The sequence below is a fragment of the Lagopus muta genome, chromosome 8 (assembly GCF_023343835.1).
Source record: "Lagopus muta isolate bLagMut1 chromosome 8, bLagMut1 primary, whole genome shotgun sequence".
Classification (NCBI taxonomy): domain Eukaryota; kingdom Metazoa; phylum Chordata; class Aves; order Galliformes; family Phasianidae; genus Lagopus; species Lagopus muta.
The window spans coordinates 21450316-21467497 of NC_064440.1; the positions used below are offsets into that span (position 1 = coordinate 21450316).

The window sequence follows — 17182 nt, forward strand, 5'->3', positions numbered from 1 at the left end:
CAATCTCTTTTCCTTGAACTTGTGTGTCAACAGTACACAAACAAAGCCTTTCAAGAGTAGCTGATGGAACACAGAACATAGATAATGGTTTTAGATGCTAAAGAACATTCACCTTCCATTTCAGTTCTGAATTGTAAATGTTTTTCATGCTGTATATGGATGATATTTTAGACATGGCTTAGCATTAAGTCAGTCTATGGAGATCCATTTTGATATAAAGGTTAACCCTTTGAAATAGGGAAATTGGGAAAATAATTGCTTTGTCACTTTATTAAAAATATATATGAATATATTTTTTATAATATATATAAATATATAAAAATAAATGAGCATTAAGATGCTGTTCTCCCATTGCAAATTAACCTAAGTTTTATGATTATTTAAAAAAACAGAAGGGTTTGTTGTTCTTTGGCTTATCTGAATACCTCAGCTGTCTGCATCTCAGGATTTGCTCTAGATGAATGAGTAGACTGTGTGTAGTTTGGAAAAAAAACACCTCCATGTTAAGCGGTAGAAGAAGTACTAAGAACAGGAAAAAAATGAAATGCCATCCACCGTCTGCTACAAACACAACATACTACTGCTCTACAAAAAATAAAGATGATATACTAGCAAACAGAAATGTAGTAGAACTAAATCATGTAATTAAAAAAGAAATGTGGGGGGAGGTTAGTGTAAGAAAGACTAGAAACATTAAAATTACATAGCAGAACATACATGAAATCCAAAGCTCTGTCGTGCTTTCATGAATGCTTGTGTAACTTAGGGCACACTCCATGGAAAGTACTTAATTATTATTAGTTTAAATGAAATGAGAATCATAGCTTTCCTCCAGGAAATAAATAGTTTTTCTGCCATATACACAATCTTGTGATTCTTTGATAATCATTTAGATTCTCACTGATGCACAGCAAATCAATTACAGAGTCAGTGAATCTGAAGAAACGTGGATAGAAAAGAATGCTTCAACTAGTGCTTTAATCATCAGTAGGAACAAAGGAAGATTGTGCTCAAAACCCTGAATGGAGACACTAATTTAAAGGTAGCCACTTACTTTACTCCTGATTACAACAATCATTACAATGTTTACATTCCTAAGAGAGGCTCTCATACCCTATGAATGGCAGTATTTAAAGCATCCTGGCAAAGGTTCATGCCAAAATGAAATCCAACTTTGGACAGATAGCTTCATATGGCTTACCTCTACCTGCTCAACTTAAGAGCTCTGCAATGAAGTAATTATTCCCTGATCAAATTGACAGAGCTATTGGAAAAAACAAGAATACTTCAGTAACGTTGAAAGTAATGTTTTCACTTCGCCTGCTCAATGCAAATGCTTCCTTCTACCACAAGAACAAGTACAGTTCTATTACTGCTTGCAGGTGCCACCTGTTTGATAAGGTATTAGCCTGAAAACATCAAAGAGGTCTTAAGTTCCAGGTAAATGTGAACACAGCTACAGGCAGGATTTTTCCTTCCTCTGAGTGGCTATGGCATGAAAGAAAGAAGCCAAGCAAATAAATAATTGAGAACAAATCAGGTCCCTATTTTTTACCAACCAAATCAAAGAATCTCTTGCTTCCTAGCTGCTCTGCAGTAAGCACTAATTCCATCACACATGCAAATGCAAAGGACAGCTAAACTGCTGGGTCACAACACTGATAGATTCTTCAGTAACTTACAGGCCTCATATTAAATGCCTTTAATGAACAGAAGGAATCAAAAATACATTTCAATTTCCCTTCAAACAGGTACTGGATAAAGGTACCTGTATGCAACTTGCATTGAATAATTATATGCTGAAAGAATTCTTGCTATCCAGTGCTTACATTCAATATGAAACAGCTTCTCCACAGTACAAAAAAAGCTACTACACAACTCATATATTAACCCTTCAACAAGAGGTACAGGTATACTTACAGGGGATTCAATATCTTCCAGAAGTAATACTGAACACCGTTCACACTTGAGTAGAGTCTGGGCCCGATGCATTATTTTCTTGACAATCTTCTCTAAGTCAGTCTGTTCTTCAAAGAGGTCGTTCACTACTTCCAGTAAAGCCTGTATACAAGGATACAGAACTCTTATACTGGTTACAGAATACATGAATATACGGAGCATTTCAAGGAGTCAATCTCTGCAGTCTTGATTTTAGTATGAGTGGTAACTGAAATCTTCATTCACAAAGTTCTTAATGATTATGGCAACAGACAGTGGTGTGTGGTCAGAGGAGCATCTAGAAAAATAAATAAGTACACATCTCTATACTCAAAACTGACCACAGTTCAACTCCTAGCAATAAAAAGAGAATCTTACGAACTTTCATTTTGGTCCAAAAATGAAACAATGGGTGGAATGCAACCCCCCAGGTATGCAGTATGGATTGAATTACTTGATTTGATACAGTGAATTTGCTAGTGCATTTATTTCCAACTTCATATGTTCAAAGTTTGAGAAAAAAGATTATATTAATACTTTTATATTCCAAGAGAGTTCTGATCCCATTTTTACCACTAACAATTTATCTGCAAAATACAGTGACCTAAAATGAAGAGCTCCCCTTCTCATTTCATCACCTACAAAAACAATGGGTCATGTTCTTTCCTACAAGTTCAAAAAAGGTCCAAAGCTCTTTCCTTTATTCTGGCTAATGGCACTGAAACTGAAAACCTGCCCATTTAGGTAAGCATAAAAGCGTTAGTGGCCTTAGCTATCCCAATGCAGTGGTCATCAAAACATCGATCACAGTTGCTAAAGTTGCCACTACTCATGTCCTCATTGATGGGGAGGCCAAAATATGGGTTTAACTATCACATTTTAATTGTCAACTATTTTCAATCATCAGCCAAAGCTGAAGACCATCAACAGGTCAGAAACGTAAGTACAGATAACCATATACCTGTAAAATGGCAACAAGTATTTGTTATGCTTTCCACGGCTGAAGCACTAAGAAAAAATGCCTGCATCTCCAACTGTATTTCCTAATGCATCCACTCACCAGAATTTACCATTTTCTGACGACAAATGTGAACATACAAAATATTCTTCTGCAGAAAGAATGTCTCTCAAAAGATTAAATGCTGCTTCCTCATTGCGTCCAGAACACTGGGAATCTGTAGCAAATTTTATATCTCTAAGCGCTCAAAAAATTTTGTTTCAACATCAAACAAAGAAAAACCATCACCACCACAAACAGTGGCAGAAAAGCATTTTTTTCCAAGCCTCCTCCACACCTCCACACCCAAAATACAGAAGTCATTAGTTGGGGCTAGAAAAAGGACAAGCTCAGATATCTAACAATACTTAACATCTACACATTATTAGAATGGGCTATTAGTTTTCAGCTGAGTGGGAATCACTAGCCTCCATACATGAAAAGCACTAAAATCCAAGCAATGAAAATGTTAGTGCTCGATACAAGGACCAACCCCACTGTAGTTTCCCCAGCTTTGTGAAGTAAGATTTGTTAGGCACTACAGATGGCATTTCAACTGAAAATTCAGTGTGAAAAACAGGAAAAAACTTCCCGAATCACAATTTCATTTCTTTAAAAAATAAAAGTCACACCAAAAAGCCAAGGGCATGTAAGCTCACTGTTACTCTCACTTCTTTGAAGCCTTCTATCCCAACTCACATGTCATCAGCAACCATGAGTAACATACCTATGCAGATCCACATTGTTGAAATCTTTCACATACAAGTCTTTGCTTGTTTACTTTTATAAGGATGAATCTAAATTATTCACACACAAATTGAATATCACAAATACAGCATGCCAAAGTTTTGATATTTCTGGAGTTTTACTAGAGTTTGAATCACTGCCAATGTAACTCTTTCTACTGCATTGTCACCAGTACAATTGTCTCAGTACTCCAAAACAAGAAACTGACATCAGGAAACAACAGATACCACCAAGAGCTTTTCCTCCCACGTTCCCTGCTTGCTGCCTTAGTAAAGTTTGCTATCTGCTGGAAATGCATCCTTGGAAATAAAATGTAGTTAAGACAGTCTGCTTAGCAAAAAGTCTGAAATCTGGAATCTGAAAGAACAAAAGATGAAGATTTGATACTGGTCCAACACACGAGGACTGCTCAAAAAAGCACTGCCTCCTATTTTATTATGTTGGTCCACAACATCAGAGGTGGACATTGCTGGTATGGCAGTAGTTTCAACCTTCCTGCCAGTATTCCATTACATGTTGTTGCCGTGACAGATGGCAGTAGAGGGGCAGTCTGTTAAAATGGTGCCTGAAATGGAAGTGCATATGAAGCAAAGGTATGCCATTGAATTCCTCCTTGCAGAAAAAGATGGCACCACTGACACTCATTGACACTTACTGAATTGTTTATGGAGACCAAAGAACAGATGTGAATACACTGAAGCAGTGGGTGTTTCAGCAGTGGTCACAGCAACATGGACGACAAGCCATGATCTTGTCAACTATATAGATTTTTAAGAGCATAGCATGCAGGCTCTTTTTCATCACTGGCAAAAATGCATAGCTGATGGTGTTGTCTATGTTAAAAAACAGCATTTTGTATCTGACAATTTGCTCTATCAAATAGTGTTATTGTGCTCTTTGTATCTAAGATAGTTTCCATAGAAATAAATAGGAGGCATTACTTTTGGAGCAACTTACTTACATTTTGTTACTCACCCTGCTTCTGTCATATTCCTTCCTTGAGGCTGCAAATAGCTGGGCATTGGATATGGCAATCCCACAGAATGGGAGGTACATCTGCATCACCTAGTGCCGAAAGAAACGTCCCACTATTAAAAACAACTGCAGTTAGGCAGTTGTGTTATTAACAAAGAGACAAACGTAGGTGGCGTCTCTCAGGAAAGTCTCAAGACCACTCACTCTTCAATAGACAACTGAGTACAAGCAAAATCGTCACAAAGCGCTGAAAATTGATGGAACAAAGATCAAACTGCAAGGAAAGAAAAATGCATTTGAGTTCATAGCCCTCCTATGGCTTGACTGGAAAACTGTGATTTTTGAGTCTAGAAACTGTCTTCTGAAGGCAATATTAAAATATGTAGACACTGCAGCTTCTCCAGTAAAAGTATTGCTCCTATTTTTCTGGTCTGCCTTCATTCTAATACTTAAAGAAAAAATGAGAACAGCAATCTTGAGTCACATTCCTGCTGATTTTTAGAGGACACAGATTTTGCAGAATACCAGCAGAGTATAACAAAACACATCCATCCCAAAACTCTTAGGTCATAGAGCTGATTGTCTTCTCAATGGGGGGAAGGAGGTTCAAGATACACTCAAGAAAATTCCAGAGAAGAGAGATCAAAGGCAAATTAAGTTGAAATGAACAGGAAAAAAAAAAAAAAAAATCGCAAGGCTGTAGGTCTGCAAGAAAATTCATATTTATTTAGTCCTCTGGGAGGACCAAGTTGGGGCTTAATGCATGATCATACATTAAGAAAGACTGCACAGGAGGGACTGGGAAATATTTTGAGATGCAAGCTGACCATATTTTAAACTGTCTCTGAGTGACACAAACTATTCTACTCAAATGCCTGAACACCTGTAGAATTGGCACATTTCACACGGATGTCGATGCACAAAAGACTAATAATATTAACATATTGAAGCCACATAAAAATAACAAGCCTATAGCAGTCAGTGCAGAGCAGTTCAGAGTGTAGGAAGTAGCTTTTATAGCTGCTGACAGCCTTAACATTTGCCAAGCCAATGGGAGTTGGAGCATTCTGAACTTACAATAAGCCCCTCTGTGCACGTGAAGTGACGTGAAAGAAGAGATCATTGGGTGGTTAGCAGAATATAAGGAAGGACAGATATAAGGCTTCAATAGACCTTAATGCCTTTGGACAAAATGCTTGATGAGGCAAGCACTGAAATGGTATCATCACAAAGGAAGGCATATCCGTTTAATTTTTAAAACTATTATCATTTCCATAGTACCATCATCATCTTCACGTGTCGTATGTATGACCTCCTCCTTTTTGGTTATCAAATATATAAATAAATGAAATTTGTAAGCAGAAGATCCTTTCCAATTAAAAAATAATAATAATGTTACAGCAGCTAACCTTCTCACCAGTCTTTGTCAACTGAGAGACCAACTGCAAGCTGTACTCTCCCGTGAGAAGTTTTGGCATTGAAAAACTGGCATTTTGTCTTTGAAGCTTCATTTAATTAGGAAGTTATTGCTAACTCAGGGAAGCAGGCTATTAAGACTACTTAAGGCAAAAAAAAAAAAAAAAAAAAGAAAACCAACAAAAAACAACATAGAGTTGTAATCACTCAGAAGAACCAAAACACTCTGCAGCAATTTCCGTTCTACTTCATCTTCCTTAAGCACTCTGTAGACTACGGGTCTACTAAATTTGTGTTTGCATAAATGTGAGTTTTCTAAGAGAATTTTCATATCTTCTGACTTCTGCACTTTCATAGCTGTCAGAATGTATGGAGTCTTCCTACTACAGACACCTATACTGCTAGTTTGCCAACACTTCAGTCTTTCTCCACCATGGTTCCCTCTAAAGAAGAGTTACATACTTAGATTTGACAAACCCTTATCTTTGTGGAAAGACAGCAATTAAACTGGTAATTAAAGGGTCAACTATCACAGCAGGTCTGCAGGAAAGAGTACAAGAAATGAAAGAAATTCTGAAACAAAATCACTGAAGGGGTCATTCTCTTATAAGAACTCCTCTGGGATAATTTTGCCTATTCCAACTTAGATTTTACTTACAAAATGAAGTAAAAATATATCTATATTTTCTTGTAATCGTACTAAACACCACAGCCAAGTAAAAGATGACCAAGGAAGAGCTACAGAACAGAAAAAAAATTAACTGAGAATAATTTGCCATAATTAATACATATCATAGTGAGACTCAATACATTCTTTTATTAAATAAAAGTAAAAATTAGTACTAATTGCCCACATGCTGGAACTTCTTATTCAATTATAATGTGATGTCGAGGTGATAGAAAGCATATGAGAAGTTTTAGTAAGATGAAAATACAATACTTGAAAAACACCACTTTCCAAAATTTGAATTCCAATTCCTATATGGAAAGCAACATCCATGAAATGCTGGCTCATGAAATGTCAAGATTTGGAAAGCTGCTGACTTATGTCATCCTTTTCATAACTCAAGCTAATTGTGTAAAGTTTATCACAACTAAAACTGACACCAAATATCAAACTGTTAACTATAATCAGTAGAGGAAAATAAATGTATTAAAGAAAAGAATGTATAAAGAAAAAATGTATTAAAAAAATAAAATCAACTGTCAGAAAGAGAGGAACCACCCTGTAATAACAAGTAAATCAACTATCACTGTTTATTACTAGAGATCATGTGTCAAAACAAAAGCCTACTGTCATTCCTCTCTCCTACTTTCTGAACTGTAAAGGCAATTGCTGTCTAAAGAATCTTTGGCAAATTGCAATACCATTCCAAATATAGACATTTCTAATGGTAACTGAATTTTAAAGAAGTTTTTTTTTTAAATCCAAAATTACAGAAGAGAGTACAACATTTATCATATTTTGACTTTAGGTACTCAAGACTGCTTTCTCATTCATATTGCAATGTTTTAAGAGAAAGGAAGTCTTTGCAAGCATCTCAACCTATTGATGTTACAGCTGCTGACAATCCAAACAAATCAAGTAACAATACTGAACTCTTCTCTGCCTGGACCGCACACTGTAATGAACTGTTATTGTTATACTAGATTCCCTTTGAGCATTTTCCCTCAGAAGGGAATGCACAAAAAGAACTGAGGAAATAGAAAGAGCAGAGGCAATGGCACATAACACCCTTTCTTCCTCCCTTCAAGTTACAGGTATGCTATTAGAGACCTTTTGGTGCTCCAGCACACTGCGTTACAGAATAGCAATGCACTGTAATCCTATTTTCCTTCCTGCTGATTATTGCTATGGCTCCTTAAGCAGAAGCATTTTACTCATAATAACATAAAAGCACAATTCATATGCTTTGGTAATGTAGTATTGATTTTTGATAACAGCAAATAAATTAGGAAGAAGACTAAATTGTACAGAAAAGACAGATTATAGCTGGTCAGGGATACACTGTTATGCAGCACGTCACAGCAATGGGCACAGATAACACACATGGTCATTTTAATTTGCTTCTGAGAGATGATCTTGTCAAGAAGGAGCTGTTTTCTTTTTCCCTGCGATTCTTCCCATAGAACTGGGCAGGCCACACAAGCTCTGCACAGGTTTCATCAAATTGTTTTATTATACAATAAGGCCTACATGATGCTGGAACTTGTAAAGGTATCACTGACACCCAGACTAAAGCTGGAGTGTGCCACATGTTTCAATTATACTAATGCAAAAACAACATTGTGTGGGATTTGTGGAAAAAACAGTCCATATCCACTTTCATAAAATTATTTCCCCTTGCCTAAAGGAGATTAAGAATCATGCTTTGGAAGGAAAATGTAGTGTACCTGAAAGGAAATTTCCTTCCATATTTAACTTGAACTAATGAGAGGAGGAAAGCCTGCAGATTTATTAAACAAAGCAAATTGCTAAGAAAGCAAATAGACAGAATATAAAAACATCAGGCATATAGCTTCACCAGATATATCTTGTCCATTTATTCCAGCAAATAAGATTAGCTGTAGTGACTCATCATGGTACCTTGCAGCACATTAACAAACAAATCAGTAAATTTATAATACTGTATTTTATTAAAATAATGTTCAATCCAAATAACAAGCTAATCTAATGAACCTACTGAGATGCTAGAAAAGACAGCTATTTGTTCTGGTGCCAAATAGAAGGCATTCAGATAACTGCAGATTAACAACATTATACTGTGAATTACTTAGGCATGGAGGGACCAGGTAACCCGACACATTTTTTCATACTTAACAGTGCAGCAAGCAAAAAACCTTCAGCAACTACAGCTGCCTCAAGTTCACAATGATGTACAAAAGCTAAGAAGTTGCATTCATTCACAAAATGTTCAATATTTTATCAGGGCAAGAAACCCTCTACGGAAAGAAGGTAAAGCAATAGGCATTAATTCAATATCTCATCCTCTTCATTTCTAAATTTTACTAGCTTGTTATGGGACATCTTATACCAGGAGTACAAAAACACAAATAGCAAGGGAACAAACAGCATAAGCACTGGAAGCTGCAATATTCTATTGTGCAACCAGCAACATTTTTAGCCAAGGTCCAAAGATGATGCATCCTTTCTGGAAAAATAAAATGGAGAGATCAAGTGGCTGCCCTGACCCCTTTTACTTCTTCCTTCCTGCATATATCCTCATGGTTTTAGTATCTCCACATATTTTTCAACTATTATGCCCAAAGTTAGACCTGTAAATCAGCAAACAACTATTGAAGCAATAGCTTGATATTTGGAAGTCAAAGCATTACAAAATTCCACTGTATTAACATCCAGGACAAGAAGACTGCAAATACATGTGCACTTGTTTGTGTTTTTTTTTTCTTTTTTCTTCATGGCATCAGATCTGAAATGCAGATAAAGCCTACCAGTTCTGCTTCAGAATTTCAGAATACAGTCTTTCACATGGTTCCTCTGTTCATAATCACAATTTTATAGACCAAAAGTTCTATATCTGGCTTCACAATTGTCAGTGTTGGGACAGCTATCCTAGTGCCTTGAGATGTAGCACTCATCATCTGGCTTTTCACTGGTGCCAATATACAGACAGAATTTAAGTTAATAGACACTTCGCAATGTTTCTCTTAACTGCTAAAATAAGGATTTTCTCTGGTGATCTGGTCTTGAGTGTCATAGTAACTTCATGCATGATATAAACCTTATTATCATAAGGAACAGACAGGACCAGGCTGAGCTCCTTCTGATAATGCCAGGGCTCAGAGCAACCAACTTATCCTTCAAACAGCCTGGGGAAGATGCTGCCTTACTGAACTGACAGTTCCTCTTTCTGCTGCCCCCAGAAAACTCTCTGCTAGCTCCCACTTCCAAAATTTGAAATAAGGCTATTTTCTCATCGGGTGTCCTATGGGTAATAAAGTTTTGAAATTGTCTATTCATGAAAAGGTACAAAAAGCCTTTAGTTTCCTGACCTCGGTATTCAATTTTCTCAGAGTACAAGCTTTACATCAACTACAAACCAGTCTGAAACATAATTTGTAGATCTCATTGTATCCTTTTATTTTCAACGACAGAGATGATAGAGATGAGAAAGCTGCATGCATGCAAACCTGCAATGCAGAAAGTTATTTGCTAATCATGAAAAACAGCCAGTGCTGCAATGGCAGCACACTGCAGAGGTAAAAATGCTAGCTTCATGCTGCTGGCTGGAAAGCAGCCCTGAATTCAGCTTCAGTGAAATGCAATGACATTTACCTTGCCTCCCCCACAGGCTGTTTTGCCTGCACTAAGCATTCTCACAGAGCACCCAGTACCATAACTATTTGATGGATACAATCTAACTCAGGGATATCAACATGCTCCAAGCATCCTTCTGTCTGTGGTCACAAAAGATAGCAATTTGGGTATCTGATGGAGATAAGAAGCTTCTCAGTAAGGCTAGAGTACTCAATCTGACACAAACTATAGGTTAAACTCTCGGTGAACACTTGTCTGGTTTGACTTTCATCTTCAGGGATTGGAGGAGGCACTTTTTCTACAGTTTATTTGGTGAGGCTGAGGAAGCAAAGAAATTGAGGCTTCCTAGAAAGAGAAAAATATCCCTGTAAAGTAAATATTTTTACATTAAAGTTGGAAATGTTTTATGAATATACATAAAAAACAAGCCAGGGAAGCCAGCTGCCCCTTCAAACATTTCCTGAAATGCTAAAAATAGGTTCCTGAAATGAATTAAATATTTTACTGAATTCCGAAAATGTGAAATTAAAATTGATTGCAAAATGGTTGGTTAAGCACAAGTGCTCAGTCAAACTCCATTGCCTTCTGCCAACTGTGCAGTCCCTGGCTACCCATGCTCTGATAAAAATCTGATCACCACCTAGGTTTTCAGCTCCCAGAAATAGTTTTCAAAATTATTTTTCCATTCCAAGCATGGACTAAACCTCTGCTTGGTAGAGACATCCCATGAATTATAGGCATACAAGCTCAGCTCATAAGCTCACGCTCGCATCCATGGAACTAGAGAGTCTCCTGAGTCAATTTTCTACTGCTCCAGTGTTTTTTTTTCCCCTTTTTAAAAATTTTTGTTTGCGTGTGGCTATTTGTGCAGTGCCATAAGAATGCCCTAACGTTCACAAACAGATGGCACCATCTCAGTCTTGTAAAGCTGACCATCAAAACATGGAATTGGTGGCTGTAAACAGCCTGAAAAGGAGCGCAAGAGCATTTCTTCAGCACTATCTCTTTGCTTGGCTGCCTCAGATAATTACTGGCACACATTCAAACTAATAACTGCGTCACTAGACAGATTACAACACACGTTGCCTGCAGGAACAGGTTTTAAACTGCAATAAGTCTGACTTCTATGTAGGTCACCATTCTCATGAGCTGCGGCACTGGGAGACTACTGCACACAGAGCCAAGGGGCTGCGGAGGGCACGAGCACAGTGTGTACAGGTTCAGCCTCAGCCTTTCCAGCCTTCCTCGCAGCCCTCCAGTTTCTACAGCACGAAATTCAGCTTCTCTCTTATGCTGGGCACCTCAGATGTGAGGTGAAGAAACAAATGAACACATCTACTTTGATTTACAGTGGACTCCTGTAAGATTATTTATAGTCAGAACCATACACATCTACTAATCCTATTTCATTTTTCTGACAGATATTTTTAGGCTTCTTGTCCCAGCCATTTTGCAGCTAAACGTTGTTCATACCTTCCATCGCCAGCAGGAGACAAAGCTCAAAAAATCTAAACAAGCCATACTGAATTTTCTGCCACACACAAAAACATGGTCAGGGTCTATTAAAACTATTCTTAGAAATATATGACACAAATATATGACGCATCTAAACACTTTAACATTGCATTGAATATAGTAGTTGTTATAAAGTGGAAAAAAACCAATAAATTTCATTGTAAATTTCCACAGAATATCTCACACGAAATGCCGTTGCTCTAGATAAAACTGATCCATGAAAGCATTTCTGCTAGACTAGGACACCACCCAAAACTCAAACATATGCAAAATGGCTACTATTCTAGGATTGAATCTTGTGATCTCATATTCTCAGAGATCAATCTATTTTCATCAGAAGTTTTTCCCTGTATGACACATGCTACATCGGTGATGCCCAGTAATAATCTCTGTCTCAGCAAGCACCTTAAAGCTATCCTTCAGTTATTCAATATTTGACATTAAGACAGATTTTCAGCAGGAAAATCAGAGACAAGAGGATGATAAGAGTAAGACAAGGAAGAAGAGTGCTTCTATTAAAGCTAGATGTGCAGAAAATGAGGAAGTGTAAGGGTGGCAGTCAAAGATAAAAGAGCATTGCCAGAAGGAGCATTGCAGTCGCAGTATAAGCACCTGTAAGCCTCATGCCTGGCAAACAGCATTCAGTCCTAGAGCTTGGCAAAGGCACATCAAACTTGAAAGCTAGGAAAAAGACACCTTGTGAGCAACCCAAGTGAGAACTGCAAAGCTAACATAAAATGATCAAACAGGTGAACCTACACACTTCTGTACTACAGAAGCCATGGAGACTCCTCACTGCAAGGGCTTGGGATGACTCCCAAGACTGGATGGTGGGGGTGAACATACAACTACATACAGTCAGAATTTCATTAAATCAACACAGAAATTGTTTCCAGTGTTTCCATCCATTGGTTTTGAAAGGTTGCCAGTGCATCATTCTTTGTGGTACAGCCTGATAAGAGAAGCACTAGGCAGATTTTATTCGTTCCTCTGAAATGACATGAATGAACAGCATCATGGGACAGACACAAATGTCCTCAGAACTGCAGTACCTATTCAGCAATTAACTTTCTGTCCTTCAAAGACTGAATGTCAGTCATCTTTGATGCATTCAAATTATACCATCACCTTAATAAAAGTCAAGTCGATAGGGTTCACAGAGAACCTTTTACCTGTGTAATGTTTTCCAAAGAGACAAGAGGGGCTGTTAGTGCCTGGCTGCTCTTTGCTGTTGGAAGATGAGCCACCAGAGACTGGTCCCCAGGTGTGGGAGCCACAGCCATTGTGTAAGAGCATTGGCAGGCAGTTCTGCAGTGTTTTAAATCTCAGTATGTCAAAGCACTTTGGAAGACAAGCAGCAGCAATATAATGTCATAATTTTCTTCTGGAGACAGGAAAACTGAGGAGACAGGAAAACTGAGCCAAAGAAAGACTGATTTATCTATGGGGATGAAGAAGGTCACAGAGAAAGACTTTGTAAAAATTAGGGAAAAGCTCCTGGTTCCCATTGTGACTGAATCACTGGACCCCACCTGCTCGAAGACATAGTTATAAAAGCTTTATAAATGTCACTGCATAAGAACTAAGATGGTACTGTAGAATAAGAGCACAAGACTGATACTATCACTGATAAAAAAACAGAGCTCCATATCAGAACTTTAAATCTGTATAGAAGGATTAATAGACATCACTCTGAAGCAGATTTTTCATTTAACACAATTGCAGATTTCTGTTTTGCCTCGCCAGACTGCTTCACTTGATCTGTGGTAGAGAAGTATACCTAATAACCTATAATGATAATTAAATGGTATTGAAAAAAATGAATAAATTCCACATACACTCCTTGAGAATGTAATTTTCAGGTTCTACTTACAATTCAGTTACCAACTCCAAACTCTCATCAAAAATGAGAACAAGGTATACTTGTACACTTCTCGATGCAGTCTTAGTACTGAAGTATACGCACAGAAAACCATTTCTACAGACTGTTGGCTTTCATCAAGACTGAATAAAGATGTCTTTCATCTTTCTTACAAATTAAATTGTCTTTTGAGTCAGAGTGCAGGCATGCATTTTTGTGAGTTGTGAGCAAAACATAATCCTATTGTTGCATAAATACCATGTGCAATTTAGCCAAAAAAAGAACTTAGCTCATCTATATATAGCAGTACTCACTGACATCACGGCGGTATTACTCTGTCTTTATTCTTCTCTCATATACTTCAAAAGGAGCCTTGTGATTTTGAAGAAAAAGTTACACAAACAGTCATTTTTTTCATACTGAACTTTAACAGAGCTAATGTTTCTGTAAGAACTGACTGCAGAGGTCTGATTCTTTGCCACACTGAGTTCCTGCTTTAGGAACAGGCATTCTCAGTAGAAGTTCTCCCTTTCTAGCTGAACCCCCGAAGAGAATACCAAAATCTGAGACTCATATAAAAACCAACCAGATTCCCTGGGTTAAATTTTAGCAGGTAGGAATTAAAGTTAGCTACTCTGACTGCCTATTGTTTGAAGCATTACTCCAAAGAGGGATAGAAAGTTTTGCTTCTGTTTTCACAGAACATTTGAAGTTTTCTTATGCAAATGAGACAGATACTCAGTTAATAGCTTAAAAGACAGCAAAAGACTCGCACTAACTGTATTTCCTTATGTGTTCCCTTACATTACTCCTGCCAACCAAAGCATTTCTATTATTTTATAGGCTACAAAAGCCTTACACCCAGACGGAAAGAGAAGAAATGGAAATACTAAGAAGGTCAACATAATAGCATAAGGGACCATTCCTTTTACCACACCATCTCTCTTCCCGCTGAGATGCTTCTGTGTTTATTCACCTTGTTGAACTTTCATGATACATAGAAGCACGACTACTAAACAAAATTGCATCGTATTTTTGACATTTTATGTTATTTAGTTAAGTTTCTCCTGAAGATTGGGAAATTTGCCAGCGCTATTCTTCATTTGACTTTTTTCAGTTTGTGTGTATTTAATGATTAATCATCACTACTGAATGTCATGGGACTTTATAATGGTGATGCTCGCCTGCTCTCCATGTACTTATTCAGGGAAAGCTGTTCCTGTTCTTATTTCCATTTCTTAAGATGAAAAATAATTTTAAGAAATATAATGCATTTTCAGTCTATTTTTTATTTTGTAAAAAAAAAAAGAAAAGAAAAAAAAAAAGCAATATATTTCTTCTTTATCATAAAGTAAAAGTACTGAAACTATCACACTGGGAGAATTGATTATGCAACTGGACAAATTCAAAAATGTTGTGATCTCAATTTGACCAAGCTAACTCGATAATTTGAATTAGTTTATATTAGGGTATTTTTAGACCTAATTCCTTACAGTATGTAGTGTAATTTCTGCCTATCGCATTATGAGTGTTTACATTTCACGTGAAGTGGTGAAATAAAGCCTAGAAACCTGTCTACAAAAAGCAGCTCACACACCCTTCATGTTGAGTTCGTATATGAAAAGAGAAGTGTATGTTCATAACATTTCTTTAGAACAGCTTCCATCCAAAGTAACAGAATGTTTGCTAGAAGGAAAGTATCTGTAAAATATAGACAGTATAACTCTTTGTAGTCTAAGGTTAGAATAATTTCTTAAATTACAAGGGGAAGAAAAGCCATTTCAAACAAAGGGAGCTTTTGAAAGACCACCACAAAGTATATAGATAAAAAAAAGTATTTCAAAAATTAAACTACTTCAACGTGTTGAGCAATTATATTATCTACATTTTTTCATTGCAAGCATAGTTTAAAGGAACAGCAGAAAAGGATACTGCTCTCATTTATATCACTATGGGCCCGCAGTAGTAACTCTGACATTTTAACTTGGGTTTGTGTGGTTATAATTTAAAGAATTTTGTCGTCTTTAAAGGTGTAGAAATGTAGTTGATGCCTGAAGGACATTTTCACCAGCTCAGGCAGTATCAATTTCATAGAAGGAAGACTAACATTAAAATATATTTCACCCTTTCCAGACAGATGCCAGTTGGAAGAAGCTGAGCATAAATATTAACAGAACTTCTGTGAAGCCACGTAATCTGTTAGACAGCCTGATCATTTTGAAATTTTCTACTTTCTCTACCTGTTCTACATCTATCAGAACACCCAAATCTCACACCTTGCTCTTTTACCCATGCACAAGAATGTCCAACAAAAAAAGGAAAGAAATAATCTCTGCATAGAACTTTGAATACTAATCATAATTTTAAAGACAACAAGCAAAGCAAATACATGCAGTATTTTGGTAAGATTTAGAGACACAAATGTAAAAGAAAGTGCTAGAAAAGAACACATACAGGGAAAACAAGGATTATCCTGCAAATAGTAAAATGTGCAATTTAGGGAGATAAACAATGATTCAATTTGCAATACTGAAAACATACCCATTTCAGAATAAAACCTTGTTTTTATGTGAAAAATAATCCGCTTCTCCTTTTTCCTAGATTAAGGCAAACAAAACCCAACAACCTGAAGCCCTTTTGAATTCAATTGCCCAGAGTCCTCATTAGGCACAAGGTACCAGACCAGTTAGAGGTAAGTCAGATGTATTCCTGAATTAATCATCTCCTGTTTGCCCTTCTTTGATGACATCTGGAATTCTCTTTAGTACCAGCACCTTATGATAAGTGCTTTTCTGGAACTTGCCGACTTCTTCCTTATAGACTCCATTAACTTTGCATTCAGGGAGGTGAATACCATTAACTGATTCCACTATCAGCTAACGAACTTTTTAAAGTATAACAAAGTAATTGTTTGAGCAGTTCACTAATTCTTTAGGACTTACAAGTGGATTAGTCTGGGGTTCCAGGCTAAAAAAGTTAAAATACTCACTTCTGTATTGCAAATTCAAAGAAACTGTGGCAACAGTACTGATACTACAACCTCAATGCCTAATAGTATGAGTAAGATTCATTAAATTAAGTAAAATTAATTAAAAATAAAAATTAATAACTACCTTGCCAAATGATATAAGCTTGGACTGTAAATCTCTTCTTCCCACTAATTCAAAAGCATTTTTTTGTTTGTTTTCTAATCAGACACTGATAGCACTAGGAAATCCAAAGTCTTTGTTATTGAAAAAAATGCAACAAAGAATGCCATCTCTTATGTTAAAAGAAATAAAAATAATCAAGAATAGATATTTTGGTGAAGAAGGGATGTTCATCTATTCAGTTCAAATTGTGGCAATTAACTAAGACAATAATTTACTGTCTTCCAAAACTGCCTTTTGAGCACTGCTGGCTGACAGAGCATGAGGAAAAGCACTGTGTTGCCTATTACTGCACATTTGAGTTT

The 17182-nt window shown here is 36.8% G+C and overlaps 1 protein-coding gene across 2 annotated transcripts in view; it reads right to left on the reverse strand.

Annotated features, from left to right (window-relative positions):
- Window positions 1–17182, reverse strand: part of PDE11A (phosphodiesterase 11A) — a 128775-nt gene that overhangs the window by 70660 nt on the left and 40933 nt on the right. For both annotated transcript variants that reach the window (XM_048953130.1, XM_048953129.1), the window contains exons 3-4: window positions 4658–4747; window positions 1921–2061 (exon numbers count right to left, since the gene is read on the reverse strand). In XM_048953130.1, coding sequence (XP_048809087.1) covers window positions 1921–2061; window positions 4658–4747 — 231 coding nt within the window. The remainder of the gene's footprint in view (window positions 1–1920; window positions 2062–4657; window positions 4748–17182) is intronic.